The following is an 18,106-nucleotide window of genomic DNA, read 5'->3' on the forward strand; positions in this document are numbered from 1 at the left end:
GCACCGTTTCAAAAGTGCCGGTTTGGCACCGGTATCGGATCAAACCTAAACGATACCCATCCCTACTTATAAGACTTTTAGGACCTTATCTGCAATCTTCATAGATTTCAGCGGCACACAAACCAGAAGAAGTTTTCCCAAAAGAATTACAAAACGTCTCCCTTCTCTCCGCCAGCACTATTGTCTACTGTTTCAAAAGCTCACTTCTCCCTCCCACTGCTCTGTTGGTCATCAGTGGCAAGAAATCCAGACCACTGCGAACCAGTTCACCCAAGCCCTCCGAGCCCAGTCAGCACTGTGAGTCCACCCACATGTCCCAGGAACAATACAGAGCCTGACCAACATAAGCATGCGGGACCTCAGCTCATTAAAACAGTGACCTACAGGTCATGACATGAAGCATGATATTCACATGTTCATCACAATGCTGATTTAAGAAAACAAACACAGTCAGTGTGCAAATATAACCGCAGCTCCTAGAACATCCAGTAGGCCTCTGCATCTTTTCCCTGTGGCTTCATCCTGATTTCCACCAGCTGTAAAACCACAAAATGAGACGACCAGTTTCTTCCATACCTGTCGTTTGAGTCCTGTAGGCTGAGTGGGAGCATTCTCCTCAAACTTAGCAAGCAGCTGGGTGGCCATGACCTTCACTTTGTTGTTGTTCCCCACAGCAGCAGAATCCATTTTTCTCTCCGACAGGATCGCAGGAACAGATGGCCGGTCGTCACGATTGGTCCTCGATACCTCGTCCTGTGAGAAAGTAGTCGGGGGAGAAAAAACACAACAAAACAGCTAAACTTTTTTGGCAATCACTGCCAGTCTAGTGGGATTAATTAGTTGGTTCTGGTTGGCTAGACTGCTCAAGCACTAATCACAAGATCAACATATGAGACGCTCTGCTGTCAGAAATACTCACATCTTCAGACTGGCTGGTTTTCCTTCTCTTCCCGTCTAAATCCTTCTCTTTTTTGTCCTGTTGAAGAAAAGTCATGTGCTATTTTCCCCCTCAGCAAAAAAAAAAGTTAAACAAATAAATGATGAAATGCTGATTTTGTTGCTTTAGGAAGAAGTGAGATATACTGGCATGTTTCAGACACTGACCTTGGGGTTTCGTTTTCTGGAGATTGCTATGCTCTGACCCAGCTTGCTAAGGAAAGATATGGGAGACTTTGTGCTCGATATCAACGCAGCCTTCTCTTCTGGACTCAGATTTTGGTTATCTGAACAGATATCCGGGAAATAAGAACATTAACAGAAAATAGCAATTTAAAGTTCGTTCAAGATTATACTTTTTTTTGAGTAAATGACCCTTCTGATCAGAGATCGTCACGATGTCTCTCAAAAGAAAATTACAGAATAAAAACTCCCACTGTAGCACCATCTCTCACCTCCAGGTGGCACTGTGTCCTTAAACATCTCATAGAACTGACTGAGGTACATGACCATAGAGAGTTTGTCTGGCTCCACCACAGAGGACATCTCCTTGCCCGTCATGCATGGTGAGATGCCAAATTCCCTTTCTGCCACGTCAAAAGCTAACTGGTTGTTCTTCTCCTGGTCTCGTTCATCCAGGGAATCAAAGTCACTGAGAACAGAGAAGAGAGACCACAGACAGTGAGAGGCAAGTAGTGATGCCAAGCATCTCAAATGCAAACTAAGGGAATGGGGCTGACAGGTGCTTGAACTACAAACGTATATTACATATCAAAAATATAAGAACTTGATCCTTGTGGTCATATAAATTACACTTGAAAAGGTCCAATTAAACCACGACTAGCGTGTGCTCTTAGAGTTTCATTCAAAAAAAAAGAAAAAGAAAAAAGAGTATTGCAATAATTTATTTTTTAAACCCAAAAACAGGTCACATTTTCGCTGTTCTAAATCAACTGTTGAGTAAAAGTATCTGGTTTTAATGCCACTAAACTGTCCGTTGTGTTCTTGAGCTAGCTGAAAACTGTTAGAGGTTGCAAACAACAATGCAAGAACAGTAAGAGTAAACCAAATCAAAACAATAAGGCTGTGGGCTGTAAAACAAAAATCAATGAGCTTCGCAACATTCGTAAATTGTTCACAGACTTTATAGCAGCTTTAAGAAAAAATGAAATAAAAAATAATAAAAAATAAAAATGTTGAATGCAGATCTGCTAACACACACACACGAATAAAAGAATCTATCATTCTGGGGGAAAACATCTGATGCTCGGTAAAATAGTGGAGGTCTTTTATTTCTGTCTTCCTAAAGAGGATAAAAAGCTGACCTAAGTGTAAGATCAACAGGAGAAATCTTTACTAGAAAATGGGAAAAACTGACTGCTTTTTATCAGAGAAGTGAGGATGCTGAGGTGCAGGACTTAACCTTATGCACAATCTAGATTGATAACACGTTTAAGTAGAGTTGTATGGACTGATGTGCCCCCAGTGTGCATGTTTGTTTGGTTTAAGAGTATAAATCTATCAAGTATCCCACAGTTAGTGATGAATCAGCAACATTTAAGAGAAAAACTGTCCCGCAGCTTTAGTTGTACTGGAAATAAACCACAAACACTAATGATGAAGCACTCGTGTAAAGCAGGTGGACAGGATTACCGTAAATGTCCTCATTACCGAAGCTGAAGGTACCATTAACATGGCACATCAATACATCTCAGCTGCAAACAGCATCCATTTAAATGCATTACAACATCACAACAAGCACTGAGTGGGACCTCCATTATTTATCTTAACCATCATTTACACAAACACACATGACGGCAGTTTTCCAAAGGTTCCTTCACTCATCCTTCTGGCTCATCAGTAGCAGCAAAGAACAACTGCTACCCTACTTTGTAAAGGTCGGGCAGGAGAAACGCTCTAATAGCTTATAATGTTAATTGCCGTGTAGTCTCCAGAGGATAGCAAACCACATTAGGCATTGTGGATGGAGATTGCGTTATTTATATTGTATGCGAGGGTGAGCAGAGCGTTCATGTATGCTTGTGTGTGGGAGAAGAGAGGGGGAAATGAGGACATCTCAGCCCTAGGAGACCCATGGGGGTATTTTAACTGGTGGCTGTCACCTCATTTACAATGATATACAAGGTCCCAACCAGGCAGTAAACATCATTTGCAACCAGCAAACACATAAACACGGCAGACCAGTCATTCTGAAACGAAGCAGTTTCAGTCCTTTCTTTCAAACCACAATGGGATATACTTGGCAAAGTTTGTACAAGTTCACAAACTGGGGGAGGAAAACCTTTCCATCTATGAAATGTCAATCTCCGCGTTCTGGATGCATTTTCTTTAGATACTCACATAAGATCAGGCCTGTATCTGTGAATTAGGGCACAAAGGGCCAGGCCGCTCTTCCAAGACATGGTGAGGTCTGTCACATTAACATTCCTGTAGCCCTCTGTTTGCCTCTGGCACCAGTTGAGCAGCTTACTGGACCGAGCTATGGATTCTGATGTGTGGGAAAGAAGACAAAATTAAATGCTTGGTGTGAAATCTGCAGGTGGAACAGCATCTGAAGTAAGCAGGGAAGGAAACACAAACTGTTTCTGGGCAGCGTTACATGTCTCTTGCTGAGCAACCTCATACCCTTGGGTCAGGCAAGGCTGAGCAGCAATGGGGCCCCATCATTCATGCTAGAATCAGTGTTTAAATGAGCCAATGGAGAAATATTACAAACCATGAAATGTAAAGATTTTACTGATGTAAGAAGAAAAGGATGCAAATGCGAGATTAGGAAAGGATGCAGAACTCACATGAAAACTTTAAACAGCTACAAGTGGCTTTAAATGCTCGATATAGCCATGGAGCTTGAGTGAGTGGATCAATAACCGAGTTAGTATACGCAAAGGAAATATCATGGAGTCTCTCCAAAAGGTTTCATCACTCCAGTATCCACGCCATTCATAAATATACAGAAAGACTCATCAAATTTGTTAAAACTTTTAAAGGTCCCTGAAAAGCAACGCCATGCATTCGGGCTTTGTGTTACCTTGCAACTGCTTGTCAAGCAGGCAGTTGTCTAGAGTGAAAATAGTTCAGTATTACATTTCAGCAACAGTGACGGCAGCAACTCCTACACTGATTAACCAGCCTATGCCATATCATCTACAAGCAGAAAAGACACAAACCATTCCTGGCCAACTTGGGGGTTGATGAGTTGATCACGTTCTCGATTTCGATGCGAACTTCCCTGCACTCCCCTGTGTCAAACAGGTGCCGCACCTGCAACGTCAAGATGATCATTTCTCGCATGAAAAAGCGTATTTGCATAATAGCATCAAACACAACCTGGTTTAAGCTAATAATGAAATCTTAAAAAGAGGCACTGTGGCTTGTTAGTGCTCATACTCACTTGGCTAGGTTTGAGGAAGTTGAGGCTAATGTTGGGGTAACGAGTCGTAGGATCCACACTGTACTGACTGAAGTTCTTACTGACATTTTCTGGTGTGGTCTGAGGCAGAAGGCGGTATATGCTCTCCCTAAAAAACAAAAGCATCCCCATTGGGCGACCTTAACTGAGTGAAATGTAACAAAAAAGCAGCAGTGTAATATGATAATGCAGTAGCACATCGCGATCACATCAGCGTCACAACAGAACATTACGGGCACATTCCAGTCAGTCCTTACTACAAACTCTTATCCTATTAGTACTAACAGAGGTGGGACTGATGCTTGAAATCTCACATTTCCTAGTAAAGCACTTTGAGATAAAAGGGTGTCCCTGAAGAGAAAGCACATCGAAGAGTGTGGCTGCAGATATGTATGAGCACAAGAACAGAACAGGTCTTGGCGTGCATGCATTAATGTTTCCACGCTCTCACCTCTCAGCCAGCACCTCAAGAGGGGTTTTTCCTTGGGCCCAGCTCTTCACCATCCAGCCCGAGTCCATGGCTGCCAGGAAACCTCGGGCTATGCCAGTCCCCATGGGCCAGAAGGGCTGGAGACAAAGTAAGCACATTCAATACCCAAATATGGTCAAATATGCAAACTATAATAAATATCAGAGATAGAAACGAGCTTTAAATCAACACCTTAAGATTAAGAATTTTAAAACAGTCTCTTAAAAATCTTTAAAGGGGACAAATGCTTTTGATATGTTGCATTACTGCTTATATGAAGTGTGTCCAAAGTTTCAAACAATGAGATCAGCACAATCCGAGTAAGGAAAACGCTCAGATTCAGACAGTACAAAGCTTCGTTTCCAAACAATTATTTCTACTCTTGTGCTTTCCTAAGCAGATTTCTTTATGTCGTAGCCACAATGATGATTGAGTTTCACTGAAATGATCATGTGGCTTCTGCAAACATACCCTGGTACTTTTACCAGGGTATGTTTGCAGAAGCCACACGAGGGGCAGCCAATCGGAACAAAATACACTTTGGGAGTTTTTTTTCAGAGAAGGAAAAACGAAAACAACTACAGACTTACATGAAGGGCCGCTACGACATTTTTACACAGTCAATTTCTCAGTCCCAACGCAAGAAAAGAGAGTCGATCACAAGTCATCGTCATTCCTCTCACCTCTAACAGGCTGTCGCCAACAAGCGCCACTAGCAGCTTGTGCCCATTGCGTTGGCGCACCATGGCGGCATTTTCTGAAGCATACATGCAGGTGAAGTCAAACATTGCTACATCAGGCTGGCCGTAATGGTTGATGGCAAAGTCCAGTGTGGGCAGCTGGTGGTTGGTTGAAAAATCTGCAGCTTCACGTGCATAAGACAGCAAGGCAGCCTGGTCTACGTTGGCTCTGGAGAGCAAAAGCTCGGTGTCTGCATAGTCCTGCAGGGGAAGCAGGTGAGATAAGAAGCGGCCTTAACATGAAAAATTCATAAAAAATAAATAAAAGGAAACGATTTCCCCCTAATTGTAAGTTACGATTTAAGATTTTCATATGCCCGGCCATCTGCTGCAACCCAACCAGTCACAGCAGATGGCCCCGCCCCTCCCTGAGCCTGGTTCTGCCGGAGGTTTCTTCCTGTTAAAAGGGAGTTTTTCCTTCCCACTGTCGCCAACATGCTTGCTCATAGGGGGTCATATGATTGTTGGGTTTTTCTCTGTATGTATTATAGTAGGGTCTAAAATTGAATTGAATATGATACAATATGAATTATACAACCCCTTTACCACATAGAGCCCAGAGGATTTGCACTGGAATGAAGTCTCTCTAACATGTAGCATCAAATCACTGCACGCTTTGATAGTGACATGCTTTCGCAGAGGGCGGTAAGAGATACATTTCTTCCATCTTCAAGCTCTCTGGTCTTCCAGTGGTGGTGCGTGACGGGAAGGGTGGGGCAGTGGAAGATATTAACAGGGGCTGTTTTCTGATTTGTAGTTCTGCCATGAGCTGTGCTGACTAGCCTCTGTCTTCCTTTATCTCTTCAAAATTAAAAAATAAAAATGGCTACACTGAGCTGTTTAATTGCTATAAAAGGAGCTCATCATACTGCACTGTAGTCGTGCTTACATAATCCAAATGCACTCTGTCTTTGGACCTCAGTGTATGCCCAAACGTCATTAACTCCCCATAAAAACAAAGAGCTGCACATCCATGCACAAATCAAAAACAACAACAGCTAAAAAGATCTCTGCTTAAAACTTAATGCAGACATTTATGCATCTATATCCTTTATTAATATCACTACACAAAGACAGACATGCCAAAAGGTCTTTCCGGTTTCCTGTGCAAAGTGGCCATGGAAAGGAAACTCCCGTATTTAGCGAGGACACAAATAAGTAGCAAGTGCTTAAGTTGGCACTTTGCTCCAGAATACCGTTGGCTTGGTTAGACCATTAGGGAAAAAACTGGAGGAATTTACAGAGAGAATAAAAGACTGAAAAACAATGAAAGAGTGTGAAGAAAAAAAAGGCAGAAAAGAGAGAGAAGGACTAATTTTGTTGGTTTGAACAAGCGTACAGAGACGAGCAAGCGCTGTAGGCTTTAATCACTCACATGTAGAATGACTCCTTTCTCCAGCAGGCTCTGTTTTTTGGCAGTCATCACAAAGTAATGCGTGTCATCCTTGTAATAGACGATATTTTCCAGGTCAATGCCTAAAATGACCAACAGAAAGATGTAGTGTTACATAACAAACACAATCATTTTCCTTTTTAACAGAGCTGACAATCCTGACGTCATTTGAGCACAAGAGCAGCAATTATGCCTTTCAAAGCACATAACCAGAGCCTCGGGGACATTGTCATGTCAGCGGCAAACTGTGGCCGGCTTGGCGTCAAACCTAAGTATTTTAATTGAGTGCGCTGACCAATTTTTAACTATGATCAGAGCACAGATTATTTGTCCAATTACTTTTGTTTTTGGCATCAACTGCTTCCTTTTGCTTCTGCTAGCTCCAGATCTTGCAGTTACCAGTAACAACAACAACAACAACAAAAGCACATGTTTTATGTAGTATCCGAAATTCTTAAACTGCATCATAACTGCATCATATAACACACAGTGAAATGTCAGGCTACATTTCACTGTGTGTTATACTCGTATAACTATGCATGTGACAAATAAAGAACCTTGAACTGTTACACAGACAAAAAGTAATGGAGGAGAATGGAGCCATGACAGACCGGTTGCTTCTCTGAGGTCTTGAAAGAACTTCTGATTGAAGATGAAGGCCACGCCGCTGATCTCTTCAACTTTTGCCTCTGCCGTTGTGTTCCTGTTAATGAAGTTAGCAGTGATGGCGATGGCGAGCTTTCCCCGGAACTCCTTGCGCCGAAACCCTACAGAAAAGCACGGATGATTGAGGAAGGCCTCAAGGTTAGAAACCAGTAACTGTTCACTCCGTTAGTGAAGTAAAAGAACATAAATTAGAAATGTTAGAAATCACGCTACTTTTAAGCGCATACAATACATAGAATATCTAGAAGCATCTACAATTTCATGACATCGTCTGTCCTGCAGACCGCCTTCTCCAAAACAGTCGAATTAGAGGAGAAACACTCCTGTGCAAAGCTCCACTGAGGTCTCCATGTGTGCGTCCCAACACTCATAGGAAACAGACCTAGTTCAACAGTTCCTATTAACTGTGCTTGGAGAGCAAATACTGTCTGAAGTTGAACGCAGAAGCTAAGATGTACACAAATGCTCATTCGGCCGTGAGGAGCAGAGCGAGGTCAGGTACCCAACCACAGCTGCACACGAAGTGAGATCATAATCATTCTAACTGGCCTCCAACTCGACAAACAGTGCCGCTTCATTTAGTCAAATGCATTACTGATGCATTATTCCCAGTCTGCGCATGCAAACTCGCCTGGTAACGTGTTTCTCCTTCCATCTGCTCCAATGATGACATCAAACTCCAGCTCGCTGACGGGGTGTGTCCTAGGGTGGATCTCAGCTCTCCAGCCAATTCCTAAGAAAACACAGAATGTGTAATCGGACAGAAATGCATTAACAGAGTCGACACTCATAGGCTCTGACAGATAGTTTCATGCACTTTTGGACACATTTGGCAGCTGCTCCATTTACTAACTTTCACTTTCCTGATCTTCAGGAGGCTCAATAAGGCTTTTAAACTCTACGTTCACATGGATCTCGATGCCCAGCAGGAGTGCCATTTTGAGAAGCATAAGCTGAAGCTGCCGAATACCTAGAACACACACACAGAAAGAATATGTAAAATAACTTTGATATATTTTGTATTAGTACCAGTAGAAGAGCTCAAGAGAATCGTGTCTACTCACTGATATGATCGATAGCACCAGCACAGAACTTCCCATAGAACTTTTTGGCCCCGAGACCCCTGAGATCCTGGATGGTAAAGGGCCAGAGGTGCAGCACATTGTTTCTAGAAAAGGCATCTCTCTTCTCCAGAATCACAACTTTGGCCCCCAGGAAAGCGAGCTCGATGGCTGTACGCAAGCCACATGGCCCCGCACCAATGATCAGACACTAAACAGAAAATGACACAGAAGTTTCAGACAGGTTTTAAGGAAGCAAGTCGAATCTATTCTTAACTTGCTTTCTTGCTCGACTCATAATCCACCTATTCAAGCTTCAGTGTGTAAAACCCCACACTAGCATCTAACACTCAACTTAATAAAACGGTCTAGCCTTTGGCTGTTTAATAGGCTTTACCATTATAAGATACATCTATCTTCTACTATAATTATGAGCAACTCCCTAACTACAAAGCCCAAAGTGAAGACATCTTCGGCCTAGTGGAAGAAAAATAAAGATATCAACATACTGAGGATCATATTGTTCAGTCTGTTAGATGTGAATGGGAACAGGAGCCCAAGCTAACCACAAAATCCAGCTTTAAAACAAAACAACAACAACGATTTTCAAATTATGCTGCCTTACCTTTGTGTTGGCACAGGCACGGCCCTTCTTGTACTCCTTGTGGCTGGCCCTCTTGTCTAGCTTGGCCCAGAGGGCCTTGGCCTTCCAGTAGTTGAGTTTGGACTTGAGTTTGTGATAGAAGATCCTGTGATCACTGGGCTTTACTTCCAGGTGGTCACATAGCTCCTGGAAGGCCTTGAGAATGCCCTTACATGTAGTCGCCTGGACAAAGTTGTCAAACAGGACATGGGACTGATTCACCCCATCTCCTCCAGCCGCACCGGCACCTCCATCTCCCATGGTCCAGACTAACTCCCGGGCTGTGAGGTCCCCTCACCCCCAGAAAGGGGCTTCTGGGTCCAGCCTCAGCTCTGGAAAAACCCTCTCTCTGCTAGAGAGCTTTAACTCCCAGCCTCAGGAATCTTCATTCTGTAAAAGAGAAAGAGCGACAAATTAAAAAGTATTTAAAAATAAAAACATACATATTGTTACAAATGTAACAATACTGGAAAAGAAAACATGAAAGATTATAGTTTTCTCACATGTGTGAAATGGAGAATTTTACAATGATGATTTGTTGTACAATATTTTACATCAAACACTTAATGTCAGGCCTCCAAAGCACCACATTCACAAATCCTACAGATGTGAATCTGCGATGAACAATTTCTGATCTGGCACAGTAAAAACAAACAACATTAATTAAAAACCACATCAGTTTATGTCATTCATGACCTGCAACTTCTTGAGTGTCACGTATGTCAATTCATCAAATGCCTCCATCCTGACCATTGTTTTAGAAGGAATATCTGATACGTACATATGTTATGATTCTGGAGACCCAGGAGAGTAGCTCAAGTTAACATATTCATTATTTTATGTTAAGTCTCTAAAGTGTTTGGATGTCTCATCTAACAGCAGAGGAAGCTGTGGAAACAATTTTGGAGGGAGGAGACTGATATTTTATTTTATGCATACCGTCCATCTAATATTCTTTAAAAACAGTCCAAATCAGGCAAAAAACATTCCCATGATATTCCTCAGGTATAACACCAGGTACAAAATAAGAAAGTTTAAAAAAGGTAATTTTGTAAGTTTCTGTGATCATTTTCTCAACAACAAGTATTTTCATCTGCCTTTTTGACCAAAGACGACACATTCATCCCAAAAATTATTATTTATTTATTTTTTATTTTTTAATTTTGCACAAATCTTCCACCTGGAATTTTATTTTGATGAATTTGATGACCGAATGCTTCTTAACAATCTATTTAACAGCACAACTATATTTTATATATGACGACTTCTGGCTACTGTCATTCCTCTGCAGCATCATGACCTTAAACAACCCTTTGTATTTCTAAGCATGGAGCTGGACACAGGAAAGGTACCGACACAAAGCCAGACAGGAAACACACAGGGAAAGTGTATAAATGCGTCCTCGTGGCACAGACTCAGTTCCAGACACAGGAAATGGTGGGTTCACTGCTAAATACACTGTGAAATAACACAACAACCCTTCTCAGTCAAGAAAATCATCTAGCTCTAATAAGGGTCTCTGAATAGCTACATGGATATACTGTGCACAGCTTTATTAAGCTATTTTTAACCGTTTTAACCTCCAGGGGTTAGAGATCATTCATGTTCACTGATGTCTGTAGCTTTGCTGTGATGAATGGGGAAGCCCCCGTCCATAACAAAGTGGATTTGGCAGTAACGTCTTCATCAGCTCTGACCAACAAGGCTGAAAGTATACAAGGTAGATTAGAAGGATGGAAGACTATTATAAAAAGCTCAAATAAAAAAAATCAAGCACATTGACTTAAAAACCACCACACAGTTGACCCGTTTTGTTGGTGGTTCATTTGCAGAAGCAGTGTTTTGCATTTGCTCCGAGCAGCGATGCAGAAACTTTTCTTGCCTCTTTAAAGTGAAAATAAGAAAGATTGAAGCGAATAATTACACTTCTGACGTGCTAGGAATAACTCTTGCTTACTTTCTTACAATGAGGACAGCTGACAGGACATAACATCTCATGTCTATAAGGTACATAAGCTCCAGGCAGGCTGTATGCTAAAGAAAGCATAAAGAATGGATGCGAGGGTGAACAAACTGGTGTGGCTGTGTGCACTCGGAACATAATCTGGCCAACAGCTGCTCTGGTGGTTCTTGCACTGCAACATTGTTTAGGCTGGAATACCTTTCAAAGTAATTATTCTGAGGTTAAACTCTGCTGTTTTGAGGATATTACTAACTTACTTACAAAAACATTATTTACAACCACCCGTTTAGATTTAAAAGCTCGAGCTTTGTTCTCCACTGTCCAGGATGCTGAGCTAGTTCGTGGAAACCAATGTAGCCCCAGTCCCAGTGGCAACACGTGATGAAAGGAAGGCAGGTACAGAGGTCAGCTGGCCTCCTTTTCACACACTGCCAACTCCTCACTGCAGTGAAAACAGCAGGCCTTAGTTTTGGCTCTGCCTCAGTCAGTCAGGAACACGACTATAAGGGAGCAGTGCTGACGCAAACAGAAAGAGCCCTTCACCAGAACAGCCAGCCACACCATTTCTTCTTTGCCTTAACTTGTAGTGTACTTTATTCAAAACACACACACACACACACACACACAGTGTAAAGGTTTGTGGTTGGAGATGTGCGCACATCTGTGCTCAGTCAGTCCCCAGAGCATACGTTTAGTAACGAGAATGAAAATACTGGCACACACACGTTCCTCTGTATGGAAGTAAAAACTCAAATATAAGATTTCATTGTTGAATCAAATCACACAGACTTATTGATATTGCCCTGATATGTTGTTATTGGCATTTTTTTTCTGTTTTATTTTTTAAAGATGTTCATAAAACATTTGGCATAATTTAGAAACTGTAATTATATGGTAAGCACAGTAAGTAGCTAAATACTACTGTAGAGTTAAAGAGGCACAAAAAATACAAGAAAACAACAAAAGGAGCACAAATATGCAGCAGACACTTTTCTACATCTTTAACACTTTTTTGGTATAATGTGACAGACGTCCTCTCCACAGCAGCAGCTAAGTCGGACACCAGTGGTCTACTATACCAACTGTTCTGCGTATTTTTGACAGTGCCTCGCTACGTCAGTACACAGTTACATTTAGATATGAGCTTGGACTTTACCAACTCACTTCCATGTTGTACCCTTCAGACATACCATACAAAAATTCTGTTGATCAGGAGCAGTTAAAATAAAGCTGCCTAAAGATGAGGGTGAAGGGAGCTAAAACAAATATTTCCCCTTTCAACAGAACTCAACATACTGTTTACATATAGAAGATTAGGTGGTATATCAATACTGGATTTTTTGGCTTCTTAAGAAGAATCTAGTACCCATCCAGAATCAGCCGGGTTGTAGTACTAAGCCCAAATATCAGGGGCAAACATTAATTATTAAGTCAAATTAGCTGCATTCAGAGCCTGACTATTGAGGAAGTTGTGAGAATGTTTAAGATCGGTAATCTATCAGGAGACCGCTGATTGTATCAGCGAATTAATCAGATCAGTAAAACAAAAACTCTGAACGCTGTGTCCTAAATTCTTGACCAGTCTTTTCTTTTGCTGTCAAACAATGACGGAGGAAACAAGACGTAGCAAGCAAAGAACAAAAGCAGTAGAAGAAATGAGCTGAGATTAAACTTTTTGAAATTATACTTCCAAAAAAGATGATCTTGGAAGGATGATGATGATAAACTGTATGGAGACACACAAATATGTGCATATTGTGTTGCTGTGTGTGTGTGTGTGTGTGTCTAAAACAGCACAGCTCAAACAGACATTCCTGTGACATGCCATACCATGACCCTGCTTAATGACAACAAAGCTGACCTATAGTTTGAATAACAGTACCCTCCTACAGAGAGAGCCATGTGCACACTCCACAGCAGCACTGTGTGTTTCCCAGTGGTCAGGAAGAAACCACACAGATGGGATGTATGGGATACAGTAATTAAGAAAAGTAAGGATACGGAATGGGCCTCATTTTATGCTTTTCCAAACTAAATATTTGAAGTGTGCAGCAAAAATAAAGGAAACTCATGAAATATGAGCTCTTTCTGCAATTATCCTGACATCTGGATGAGCTGCAGGATTTCACACGTTCACAGAATTCCCACAAGACTGACACACATGCAGCCCTGGCTGCATTACATCATCCACTAATCTAAAAATAGACACAGAGATTAGGCCAGTAGTCCTGTTTGTGGATGTTTGACAGCATGATTTCTTTATAAACACTGTCACTATAATGGCTCCAAAAACAAACAAACATTTCAAACCATCATTTTTCTTTGTTTTGGTTAATTTTGCTCTTCCTTTGGTTTCACTTTAGAAACAATCTGGGATTTTTCTGTTTCTTGTTTCATTTACATTCCACAGACTTGGAAAACCACAGACTTAAGAGCTTGATCCTTGATTATTTCCTTTATGAATATGTGCGAACAGATTACTAAGGAGAATCAGATGAGCTATGGCTGTTTGCTAAATGCAAACACAGTCAGGCGAATGAACCCAGAGGTTTTGAGGCAGAATTTCTTACCAGTTATACCAGCATAAAATAACTGGGAAGACTGGAATAAGACCAACTTTACCAGTTCTAGAAAGTGTAATAAGAGCTGGATTTTACTGATTTATGCCTTTGCTCATTTCATCCAGTTTGCCTTGGGATGCATTCCATTTTAGCTTTGTTCTTGAAAGTTAATGATTACCGTAACATCCCATGACAGTTCTTGAAAATAGCTAGACCATAATAATAATAATAATAATAATAATAATAATAATAATAATACTAATTAGTCTGCAAGGCAACAACAGGTGTGGTCTGTTCACGGGCTGCCTGCGACTTGTAAATAGATCACACTGACGACAAAAGTGGAACGATTAACTCCGACGTCTACATCACTTGTTGGTCATTGTGTGCACGGTACCAAAACTGGAGACAAGAAAATAGTCACAGCCATCTGCATGAAACACAAAGGTGTGAACAATCCTTCCAAAAGAATCCTGTTTCCAAACTGACCCTAAAAAGAATACATTCTACGTTTTTACCCCTAGTGATAAATTTCATCCACATCCATCCATTACTTTCCAGTAATCCTGCCAGCGATCGGCCAATGCAGCAGAAATATAACAAAACAATTACAGCTGAAGTTAAGAGAGGCTGTAGTTAGAATAATGTAAACATGACATAAGACTGATACGAGGGTTGCAACGATAAAAATAGCTGTTTGTTTCTATGAGTAAGCAGGCAGATATGTGGGTAACCAGTGCTGACACTGGTCCTGAGATAACTCCCTGCCAGGTCTAAGCACAAGGGATTAACAATTTTCCTGGAAGAAATCCCAACAGTATGAATCCTACAACTACAGTTTCCTTATCAAAGTCATCTACGAACAGCTGTGTATGACAATAAAAGGACTTTCAAGATGCTTTCTTGCAGTAGATTTCTTGTTTTCATATTTAACACGGACTGAATGTTTGGCGGGAATGCTTATCGTCAGTGCTCGCAAATCCAAATTTCCTAGTTTCGGCCATGTGGCTGTCACCAACACAGAGGCATAGGGAAATGGGAATTTGGACCTTAACCTAAACTCCATACGGCGGTATGAAAAAACATCATGAGAGATGTTAGAAAAAGGAATGTAAATATACCAATGTACAGAACATGTTTGTCTAAAACCAGCTTAAACAGAATTACCTGAGATGACAGTAATAATGACCCATCACTCCACACACTGTGACTCCATATTGAGAGGATAATGCACAAATTTAAGTCAGAGTGTATTAATGGCTGTGTTACTCACTTCCGATATTAGTTATTGAGCAGACATGCTCATTGTGAGTCTATGCAAACTACTTTACTCAGTTAAAGGTTGTAGTCATGCACAGGTGCATCCAGCAGGAATTAGGAGAGTTGTGTCTGTTCACATAGCAAACAAAGACTCAGACCACACAGAGAACACAAATAGTTATTGGATCAAATTCAAATTGCCTCTGGCCGAAGTCGTCTCCAAACCGTTTGGCTTTTCGATCACATCCCTAACCCTCTGAAACTGAAGCCGAGCAGTTCGTTTGAGCTGATGCAGACGCTGCCGATTTCGTTTCACGAGCACTGCTAACAAACAATTCATTATCCGAGCTTCAAACAGCACAAAAGATGGATGTAGCCACCGTAATGTCACTTGTCGGTTGGTGAAATCCCATTTCGAAGATTTGAGATGAGCGTTTTCACTACTGCCATCACGGCATTTTGAAAGCAGATGTGACGAGTGAGGGGCTCGGCTTGTTAGCCACTGAGTTCATCCTGGATCATCATCCTTTCAGACATTTAGAAGGGCCCAAATTTACAGAATGAACTTAATGTTTTATATTATGACCTCAAATTATGTTTTCCCAGTATACAACACTAATACCAGTAAGTGATACCCAATGGATTCCCTTAGGTTTTTTTTGTATCTGATGCCCTCATCTAATTTCCATTAACGTCAACAAGAGAAGCTCCAACTTCCTCCAACAAGCTGTGTACTTCGCAGTATCGCTTACTAGGACTGAATAAATGACTATCCAGCTATTTGTTTATTGCTTATGTATTCAGTTGTGAATTTTTTTAAATATATTACATCTCAGCTTAGTTTCATCACAAGATATTACTGTTTGTTTGTTTCACTGTTGGACAGCAAGCAGTCTTGGAGGCACACTTCTATCTGTACTGTCACAGCCAGATATCTGCAGCACCACGATGGAGTTCTTGGACTTTGTGAGAGAACAAATAAAAAGAAAAAAAAGAAAAAGAAATATTTTGTTGCTTCTCTCTGGGCGATTCTTTCAGTTGCAAACATTGCAGAAATAACATCAAAGACATGATTTGAAATTATTTGCATCATGATTTTGTCAAATAAAATCTGACTCCACACATGTCGTAAGTAAAAACTTTAAATAAATAAATAAATAAATACATCTTGAGAGTCAGACTCATGGATGAAGAGGGAGAGCTTGATCGAGCGCAGGAGGCAAGTATCTATGGGGAAAGGTGGAGACTAATGTCTATATTCATAGATCCGTGAACGCTAAATGAGGCAAAGGGATAGAATTGCAGCTACGGCGTTTTATATCATGAAGAAAACATTTTCAAAAACTTAGAAATGCCCCTTTTTATTGGCTTCATTTACACCCAATTACTTTAAAACTCAAATAGAATAGCTAAGAAGCCACATCCAGCTCCACTTGATGTACTTGTAGAATTTAATCTGAGAGAATAAAGTGGTTCCTGGAAACAAGTACTCCAGGATTTATACTGGTCCCAGTCTGCTCAGTTGTGCTGCCAAGACAATCCTCAATTATGCCCAAATCCGGTTTTAAATGAATCTGAGCCTCATTGCGTTTCAGAATCTGTTGGACTATATCCAACCCTTTCCAACCATGAAAAGAAATCTTAAATAGCATGTTTTAAAAAGCACAATATAAAGAAATTTACCCCAGAATAGCTGACATGACTCAGGGGAACAGTTTCCGATGACAATGGGTCTTTTGTACAACCTACATATTAGTAATTGCCTCAAGGGAGTCTGGGCACAGGCTCAGCCTGCTCTTGCTTGCTTATGGGTGTCAAACATGGTCAATTAGAGCGTCCTGGCAGCTCCGGCCAAAGCTGTTTGATTTAGGAATCCTCTCAAATTCAAGCTGAAATGCCACTTCCCCAACTTATGTGCTGTTCATAACAAGTCTTGACTAGTGTAGAATAGTATTTATGCTATGCAAACATAGATACAATGAACCATGGACGGTAGAAAAATGCAAAACCATTACTCAGCAAAGCTTTTACTGCATCAGCGTTATCAATAGCACTACTCATATAAATCTGCATGGGTTTTCACATTTGGTTATCTGTATACATTTTACATCTGAGCACATACTGAAATAAAAGCACATATCAGGTTACTTGTATACTCCAAACCCTTCTTAACAGCAGACTAAGAAATGTAGTCTGAGGCAGACGCTGGTCTCCGTGTATTAGTTATGGTCGGAGTCGGGATATGCAGACGGCCAACAGGACTTCAGTTTAAACGTCCACTGATCATCCAACATCCAACATCAGAGTTTTCTGATGTCAAAGCGAACATCTCACTGCATGTCCAGGAAGAACGATGGACAGAAAAAAAAAACAGCTCGGCTGTCATGTGAAAACAAACCTTAGAGGTCGCATGATTTGGTTCCACACTGAATGCACACAGGCTAACCCAAACTGGGTTTTTGATTCTTGCCATAGGAAAACTAAACTATAACTCTGTTCCCAATCTCACCTTTCCTTCCTTAAACCACATTAATTACACCTCAAACATGAAGAATGCCACAGCCAATGTAAAAAACAGGGTGAAATAAGGAAACACAGAACGAGAAACTAACTGATATTCCCGGCACTGATAATTAGGGCTGTGCGATCTGACCAAAATCTCATATCCCGATATAAGACATCTATCACCCCGATAACGATATAAATCACAAAAATGTAACATTTTCTGTAAATTCTGTGAATCTCGGGCAGAAGTGTTTCCAGCTGCGCGTCGTGTAGCTGGAGTCGAGTGTTTTAACCGATGCATGAAACGATCCATTTTTAAACATAAGTTGTAACGGCCGCCGTTTTCTTTGTGAGTATTTATTACACGGCGTGCTGCGGGGAAAAGCCTGTTCTAACGTTTGAGTCTAAGGTTTATTTTTTAGCACCTGGCGGCTCTTTTTTACTTCTCATCCGTAAATCCTCTGTATACTATTTTACGT

The 18,106-nt window shown here is 41.1% G+C and overlaps 1 protein-coding gene across 19 annotated transcripts in view; it reads right to left on the reverse strand.

The window, feature by feature from the left end:
* The window catches only part of mical3a (microtubule associated monooxygenase, calponin and LIM domain containing 3a), a 75,717-nt gene that overhangs the window by 35,114 nt on the left and 22,497 nt on the right, over positions 1 to 18,106 (reverse strand). For 15 of the 19 annotated variants that reach the window (XM_013911301.1, XM_013911302.1, XM_013911300.1 and 12 more), the window contains 16 exons: positions 9,321 to 9,728; positions 8,699 to 8,906; positions 8,488 to 8,604; positions 8,266 to 8,367; positions 7,580 to 7,735; positions 6,951 to 7,051; positions 5,519 to 5,776; positions 4,818 to 4,933; positions 4,349 to 4,475; positions 4,125 to 4,218; positions 3,986 to 4,015; positions 3,298 to 3,445; positions 1,392 to 1,588; positions 1,105 to 1,223; positions 920 to 976; positions 577 to 753 (listed from right to left, as the gene is read on the reverse strand). In XM_013911301.1, the coding sequence (XP_013766755.1) occupies positions 577 to 753; positions 920 to 976; positions 1,105 to 1,223; positions 1,392 to 1,588; positions 3,298 to 3,445; positions 3,986 to 4,015; positions 4,125 to 4,218; positions 4,349 to 4,475; positions 4,818 to 4,933; positions 5,519 to 5,776; positions 6,951 to 7,051; positions 7,580 to 7,735; positions 8,266 to 8,367; positions 8,488 to 8,604; positions 8,699 to 8,906; positions 9,321 to 9,599 (2,286 nt within the window). In that variant the 5' untranslated portion in view covers positions 9,600 to 9,728. The remainder of the gene's footprint in view (positions 1 to 576; positions 754 to 919; positions 977 to 1,104; positions 1,224 to 1,391; positions 1,589 to 3,297; positions 3,446 to 3,985; positions 4,016 to 4,124; positions 4,219 to 4,348; positions 4,476 to 4,817; positions 4,934 to 5,518; positions 5,777 to 6,950; positions 7,052 to 7,579; positions 7,736 to 8,265; positions 8,368 to 8,487; positions 8,605 to 8,698; positions 8,907 to 9,320; positions 9,729 to 18,106) is intronic. The other 4 variants (XM_013911304.1, XM_013911314.1, XM_005734808.2 and 1 more) reach the window with 1 other exon arrangement.

Source organism: Pundamilia nyererei, unplaced genomic scaffold (assembly GCF_000239375.1).
Source record: "Pundamilia nyererei isolate P.nyererei 1_Seehausen unplaced genomic scaffold, PunNye1.0 scaffold00060, whole genome shotgun sequence".
NCBI classification, from domain to species: domain Eukaryota; kingdom Metazoa; phylum Chordata; class Actinopteri; order Cichliformes; family Cichlidae; genus Pundamilia; species Pundamilia nyererei.